Source organism: Somniosus microcephalus, chromosome 9 (genome assembly GCF_052327205.1).
Source record: "Somniosus microcephalus isolate GS21.2 chromosome 9, FLI_Smic_1.0, whole genome shotgun sequence".
NCBI lineage: Eukaryota > Metazoa > Chordata > Chondrichthyes > Squaliformes > Somniosidae > Somniosus > Somniosus microcephalus.
In genome coordinates, this window is record NC_140995.1 from 111859284 (window position 1) to 111866856 (window position 7573).

The 7573-nt window shown below is 38.3% G+C and overlaps 1 protein-coding gene across 4 annotated transcripts in view; it reads left to right on the forward strand.

The window, feature by feature from the left end:
• The window catches only part of ccm2 (CCM2 scaffold protein), a 95398-nt gene extending 88712 nt beyond the window's left edge, over positions 1-6686 (forward strand). For all 4 annotated transcript variants that reach the window (XM_085997020.1, XM_085997022.1, XM_085997021.1 and 1 more), the window contains one exon: positions 3161-6686. In XM_085997020.1, coding sequence (XP_085853146.1) covers positions 3161-3441 — 281 coding nt within the window. In that variant the 3' untranslated portion in view covers positions 3442-6686. The remainder of the gene's footprint in view (positions 1-3160) is intronic.
• The last annotated feature ends 887 nt before the right edge of the window (positions 6687-7573 follow it).

The following is a 7573-nucleotide window of genomic DNA, read 5'->3' on the forward strand; positions in this document are numbered from 1 at the left end:
CCCTTGTCTATTCTTTCCGTTACCTCTTTAAAGAATTCTGTCAGGTTAGTTAAGCATGACTTAGCCTTTCAGAATTCATGCTGACTATTTTTTACGTTTTCTGTCTCTAGATGCTCTTGTCACTTTTATTATAGATTACAGTATCTTTCCTATCACTGACGTTAAGCTGACTGGTCTATAGTTCCCAGGTTTTGTTCTATCTCTCTTTTGTATGTAGGAACAACATTAGCTGTCCACCAATCCTCTAGCACTATCCCCTCTTCTGTGGAACTTTTATATCTATATAAACTAGTGCCTTTGCTATCTCTGAGTTTCCTTGAGTGCGTGGGTGCGTACCATCTGGACCTGGGGTGTTTTATCCTTAGTTTTGCTGGCTTGTCACTTATTTTCTCCCTTTCTATCCCAACTGTTAATCTTTTTAAGCTTATCCTCTAGTGATGTGTCTATTTCATTATCTTCTTTAGTAAAAACTGGGGCGAAGATGTTATTATATACTTCTGCCATTACCTGTGAGTTTATCTTGCTCATCCTTTAGTGGCCCTACCCCTACTTAATTTTCCTTTTTTGTTTTTCTGTGGAACACTTTTTTTATATTCCTTAATAATTTGATTTTGTAATTTCTCTTTGCCTTCCTGAGATTTTTAAAAATTCTTTCCCAAGTTCTTTTTTATCCTCTTCAAAGAAAGACTTGCATTTATATAGCGCCTTTCACGACCACCAGACGTCTCCAAGTGCTTCACAGCCAAGGAAGTACTTCTGAAGTGTAGTCACTGTTGTAATGTTGTTAGTATCCAAGTACTTATTATCTTTCTTTAGATTCAGTTTTCCCTTTAGCTCTTTATTTATCCACGATGCCCCATAATTAGCTTACTTGTTTTAGGCTTTTAGTGGAATAAATTTCTCTTGATTACCCTTTTTTTGAAAAAGATTTCCCACTGTTGTCTTTTTTTTCAAGATTTTCTCCCAGTTTGCCACCTTTACTTCCACCCTCATTTCCTCATCATTTGCTCTTTTCCAATCTATTACCTTTGTCTTTATTCTACTTGTGTCACTCTCAATCCTAATCTTGAACCTTACTATGTTGTGATCACTGCTAAGATGCTCTCCGACTCTTGCTTCTCCTACCTGTTCTGGTTCATTGCCCATGACAAGATCCAACAGTGATTTTTTTTTTTTCTTGTTGGACTTCCTGCTTACTGAGTAAGAAAGGAGTCCTGTATACACTGTATAATTTTTTTTTTTAAACAGTAAATTCCTTTGTCCCCTTTCACTACTTCTTCCTGCCAGTTTATTTGGGAGTAGTTAATATCCCATGATTATTATTCTATGCCTGCTACTCACCTTGTAGATTTTTTCCTCCAATTCCCTTCCACTATTTGGTCTATAGTATACCACTATTCGGGTAATGGATCCCTCCTTATTTATTAACTTAGTCCATATGGATTCTGTATCTACCTTACTGCTGGTTGCATCTTTTTGTTTTCTACTGCCATTGTTATCTTTAACTAATAGTTACTCTCTCCTTCCTAAAATGTGTTATATCCGGCAATACTTAGTCGCCAGTCCTGTTCTCTATGTAGCTGTGGTTCAGTCATCACTACTATATCTACAAATGATTGCCTCTAGTTCATTTTTTTTGAATACTATGTACATTTCTGTACCAAAAGTTTAAATTTGTTATTATTCCTCTGCTTAGTAGTTATTTACCTTTCTGCTCTGACTTCAACCAATATCTGGCCATTCGTGTTATCCTTATTCCTTTTAGTTTGTCCTTTGCCCTCCATGATTCTTTCATTGTTGGGTTCGCTCATTTAGTTACGCTTTATGGCTTTCAATGCCTTCTTGAATAAAAATTCCATAGGTGTGCAATTCTGAATATTGAGTTTCATGGAACAAGCCTGGTAAGACTGTCCAACTCTTATTACCATTGAGCGCTCTTAATCTTTTCCTTGTTTGTTTTGAGGCAATATCCTATTCCGGCTTTATGTTCCTGAAACTTAACAGGCCCCCTGTTGTCATTGATTTGGAAATGTCGTGTTAATGAACTTCAGATTTTCATTTGTAGAGCTACTATACTTTATTTGGTGATTGGAGCTGTACAAAATGCTAGTTAGGCCACAGCTGGAATACTGTGTGCAGTTCTGGTCGCTACACTATAGGAAGGATGTGATTGCGTTGTAGAGGGTGCAGAGGAGATTCACCAGGATGTTACCTGGGCTGGAGCGCTTCAGTTATGAGGAGAGACTGGACAGGCTGGGGTTGTTTTCCTTGGAGCAGAGAAGGCTGAGGGGGGACCTGATTGAGGTGTACAAAATTATGAGGGGCGTAGATAGAAAGGAACTTTTCCCCTTAGAGGGGTCAATAACCAGGGGGCATAGTTTCAAGGTGAGGGGATTTGAGGAACTCACTGCCTGAAAGGATGGTAGAGGCAGGAACCCTCAACATTCAAGAAGCATTTAGATGAGCACTTGAAACGCCATAGCATACAAGGCTACGGACCAAGTGCTGGAAAATGGGATTAAAATAGACGGCTTGATGGCTGGCGTGGACACGATGGGTCGAAGGGCCTTTTTCTGTGCTTTATAACTCTCTGACTATGACTCTATTGGATAAAGATTCTCTTGGATTCCATTTGAGACCATTTTAAAGTTTCAGAATTCTGTCATGAGGTTATTTATGGTGATAGAAAATTGCAGCATTATTATACAGTGCCAAGCCAGAGGGCAACAGAAGTTAGACTTCCCCTGTGCTATTAAGTCTCAGTTACTGTGGGGAAGCACCAAGCCGAAGCCAGAGGCTTCCCCAAAAGGTTGGATGGAAAATCAAAAGGAGCCACGGGCCAACACTGCACCATAGCAGCTTGCTTGGCATGGTCTTGGAGCAGATAGGCAAGTGGCTGTGCGTGGAGCAGTGGGTGGAAGTATTACTGATCTGGTTTCTACTCCAACATTGCGTAGAATTCTAGAAATTGTGAACAGCACTAAAATTTGCATAAATCTAGACCAGTATTTCCACAGCGTAACTTGAGTAACTTCAAACAGCAATGCAGTGGGTTGTGAAATACCCTATACGTAAAAAGTGTTTTTCATTCTTCGTTCTATTAGCAGTGTTGTGTTTCTGTGTGTTTGCAATTAAATAGTCATGCCATTTTGTCTCCTAGGACTCCGACCTTTCATTCCAGAAAAAGACAGCTTACATTTTGAAAACTTCCTCGAAACCATTGGTGTCAAAGATGGAAGGGGCATTATAACGGACAGTTTTGGCCGATACAGAAGGACTTTGAGTAATGCATCCAATTCAACTACGAATGGCAATGGAGCAACTGCAGGCTCAGATGATCAATCGGTGCCTTCTGAAGGTGACGAGTGGGACAGAATGATCTCCGATATCAGCCATGATATTGAGGCCCTTGGTTGCAGTATGGATCATGATTCCTCTTGAAACTGAAATCTTTGCACATCCTGTTAATAGCTTTCAGACTTATACAGATGTGTTCCTAAATGAAGTTTACTACAATGTGAATATTTAAATGGATTGTTAAAGCATTTCTACAAAATGAAGAACATGAAGCAATCAGGCCATACGATAACTTTTTTATTGTAGAAAATACTGCATATTTGTATTCAAACCTTTTGTAACAAAGCAAATAGCTGTTAGGCTTAATTGTTCCAGTAGTGGGCAAGACCTTCCTTGTCATATCACATGGTTTTGTATCCCAACTGCACAAGGTTACATATTGCAGTATACTGTGATGTCAGGGATTTAATTCACTTCTCAGCAGATCGCTCTCTTTCAGCCCCTGGCTCCAAGAAACTGAGTTTGTATGTTCCATTTCTGCCCTATGGTGTGTTTGCAGCATTTGAGGAGATGTCTGGCGCTAGCAAATAGCACTGCACACTTCAAATACTTGTGAATCTTGATGGTCACACATTAAAATGTAACTAAATTTGCCTGAATGTGACCCAAGTAGGCAGTGTATTTCCTGTTTCCCTTGGGAGGTGCAGAAGAGCTGGTGTGGAAAAATTAAATTGAGCTTGCATATAGTTGCAATGCATTTTCATTATTGCAAGATAATTAACACAAACGTTAGGGCATTTTATTCGGGAGAAGAGAACCCTGCTGCAGACTGATGTGTTTTGCTGTCAGCTAAATGTTTTAAGAATTCCTGCAAATGTTTGTTTGCTATTATCCCTGCATTGTCTATAGTCTGCTTCTGCTTTCAAATAAGGGAAAGCATTATCATGATATCAGTTAAACTTGTAGAGTTTGAAACAAAGGGTTAATGTTCTAGTGAAATGAACAATAGGGTGCACCATAATGGTGTGTCTGTATATTGATACTTTTTAAACTGTCCTGTCTATTTCTGCACACCCAATGCAAATATTTTTAAAATTTAAATGCTTATTAAAAGTAAGGATTATTCAATCATGCCCCATCCAATTGCAGTTTTTTGCTGTAATATCCTGCCTTGACTATCGCCAAATTAAAGCGAAGAAACAATTCTTCATGAAACTACAGCAAAATGTAACTTCAAAACTTGGACAGTGGTCCCTTTGGATGCTGTATATAGACTTAATTTAAACAACCCCTTTTAAATTGTCTATAAATTTGTATTTATTATCATTCAACATTTTATACCAATACATGTACTGTATTGTATTTGTATGTGCAGTGGGTAGTGTGAAATTAATATGCGTAGCATGTGAAAACAAGAAAACCTCAAGATCAACCTGAACTAATGGAATTTACTAGTACTGCCAGTATAATGGTTCTTGGAACCACTTAAGTTTTTATTTGGGGTTGATGTGTATCGCACATGCTTCAAAATCCCATCTATTATTTTGACATGAAGTAACTTGGTAGTAATACTTCAAGTGCTTTGATTTTATGCTTAGGTTGTAAACCTAAATGCAATATTATACAATAATAGCAATATGTGTTAAATCCATTGCAATGTCCCTTTTCAAAGTCACAATCCTATTTTCTGTTTAGTGTGTCATTACTTAAAATTTTAACTTGCGTTGAATGCCAATGACATTGTACTGGCAAACTGCATAGTGGGTTTCCCAGTCTGGATGCTAGGAATTAATTGTATGTAACTAAAAGTGGATGAGTGTGTATAATGTGATTGCTTTCTATTAAATATTGGGAAGGAGGCAGGGAAAGTACAACTGTGCATTAGTGACAGGTAGATGCAAGTGTTGGGATATTCAGGTATAAAAGGGGGGGTGGGTAATTGAGCTGCATAAATTGCCCACTCTGGATATGAATATTAGAAGTCTATGTTTTCTACATCTACAATCACTTGTCATTGAGACAATACCTTTTTTAGCTGTTTTGTTACCACACATTTGACTGAAGTTATCCTTCTGTATGTTTTGTCTCCAACCTGTCAGAAATTTGCCCATTTAGTTTATGTACAAGAACTTTGCTTTCTTGTTAATTATGATTTACACATTGTAGAATACCTGCAAAAGCAATTCAATTTCAAGTTTGTTCTGGCACTAAAGGACCCATGCATGTTTTGTGAAGCTTTACCCTTTTTTTTCAAGTTGTAGACTGTGAATTCTGGCAGAGAGGATGAGTGAATGGCCATCTTCAAACCTCTGTGCTACTGACTAATTGGGGTGTTGCTGAAATGCAATCTGCTGTTTGTTCCATTGGTCAAATACTTCATCTATTCTCAAACTGTCAGCTGGGTCATCTGACACAGCCCAGAAGTTCAAAATAAAGGCTGGGATTCCAACCCAGGTTTGCATCCATGGCAAAGCAATCTAACCATGCAGACTGACCACTGGCTTACTGCAGTCGCTCATGTCAGTTGTACTGTATATCTGTAGTACAGCATCATCTATGTGTTTTCCTGATGTTCTAGTTTGTTTAGACAGTGAAGCCTTTGGTGCGGACTATGGTAAATGATAGCTGATTGTCAGGGTTATGGTTTTCCAGCAAAGATAATGAGAATAATTTGCTCTTGGTATCTTGATCCTCCTGCGATCACTTGAGCAGTGATGAGGTGGGCAAGGATAAGATGGATGCCAATATCTTGCGTACAAAATCTTTCTAAATCACCACCTCCATGCTGCAAAGGACCATCTTACAAGTAATTTTCCCAGTTAGAAATGGAACAGCAGTTCATTTCAGGATTATAAAGGTGTAATGGTGACTGGCAAACTGAGGTCAAGAATTTTTGGTAGTTGCTGATGTATTTTTTTCTCGTTAAACCAAAATTAGCAGTATTATAGTTAATTGTGATCCAGTTCTAGGATAGTATAGTAATGCAGCACATTTCCAGTGTGAATAATGCTTCCTGTTGCCCTTCAAAAAGGCACCACAACAGAACTGAATTTATCCTTGCTGATTTTGGACAGAAGTACACTTTGCATTGGAACATGTGGTACAGTTAATTGGTCAGTGACGCATACTAATGTGTCTTAACGCAAAAATTTGAATTTTATTCCCTGCAAATTTGCCTGCAGTATCCATTATTTGCTTAATACAAAACCTGGCCATGTTTGCTGAAAATATTATTCTGGTAAAAGTAATTCCCTGACCATGGGGACTATAACTGTTTTCAGCACAAGTAGCAAAGCTGTAATATTCCAGACTAGGTCAAATGTGTATTTATTTTGGGGTCTATTTATGTCCAGTCTGTTTAATAAAGGAGACTTTGCATCTTTGCAGTATTCCTGTGTAGTGAATCGTTTCTGCTTGCATGTTTTATCTATTGCTGATAAAATTAAGTTTTTTAAAAACGTTGTTACATTACTCCATGTTCTTTTTCATAACTTCGTTGCTCATATCTATACTATTAATTTTCTTTTAAAATTGAGATTTAAAAAAAATTGAAGTATTACCAGATAGGACAAGCCAGAGAAACTGCAGTGTGTTGATGTGCAAGCTCCGATATGCATGGGGACCGTTTTTTGTTACGCTCTTTTTGCTGTAATTGCTTTACATTTGTCAGTTCAGGTATTCTGATGAATTGCACATGGTTACTACAAACAATTTGTGAGATGCAAAGGTTTAAGTAAATAAAGTACTTCCTGTACAGTGACAAAGCAGATTAAAACAATTTGCAAAACTGACATGGTTTTACTATCTGAAATGCACTTTCATACCATATAATAATATATTAGACATCTGAAAACAATTCAGAATCTCCGGCATCCACAGAAAATATCTGCAACCGGTCCCCACCCTCCTCCGCCTGGCTGAACTTGTTCTTGCATTGAACAACTTCTCCTTTGAGTCCTCACTGCCTCCAAATAAAAGGTGTCGCTATAGGAATCCATATGGGGCTTAGCTATGGCTGCCTTTTTGTGGGATACATGGAACATTCTTTGTTCCAGTCCTACTCTGGTCCCCTCCCTCACTTTTGTTTGTCCGGTACATTGATAACTATCGGTGCTGCTTCCTGCTCTTGGCCCGAACTGGAAAATGTCATCAACTTTGCTTAAAATTTCCATCCCTCCCTCTCCTCCATGGTCCATCTTCAACGCTTCCCTTCCTCGACTTCTCTATCATCATTTCTGGTGATAGACTGCCAACCAATATCTACTATAAGTCCACC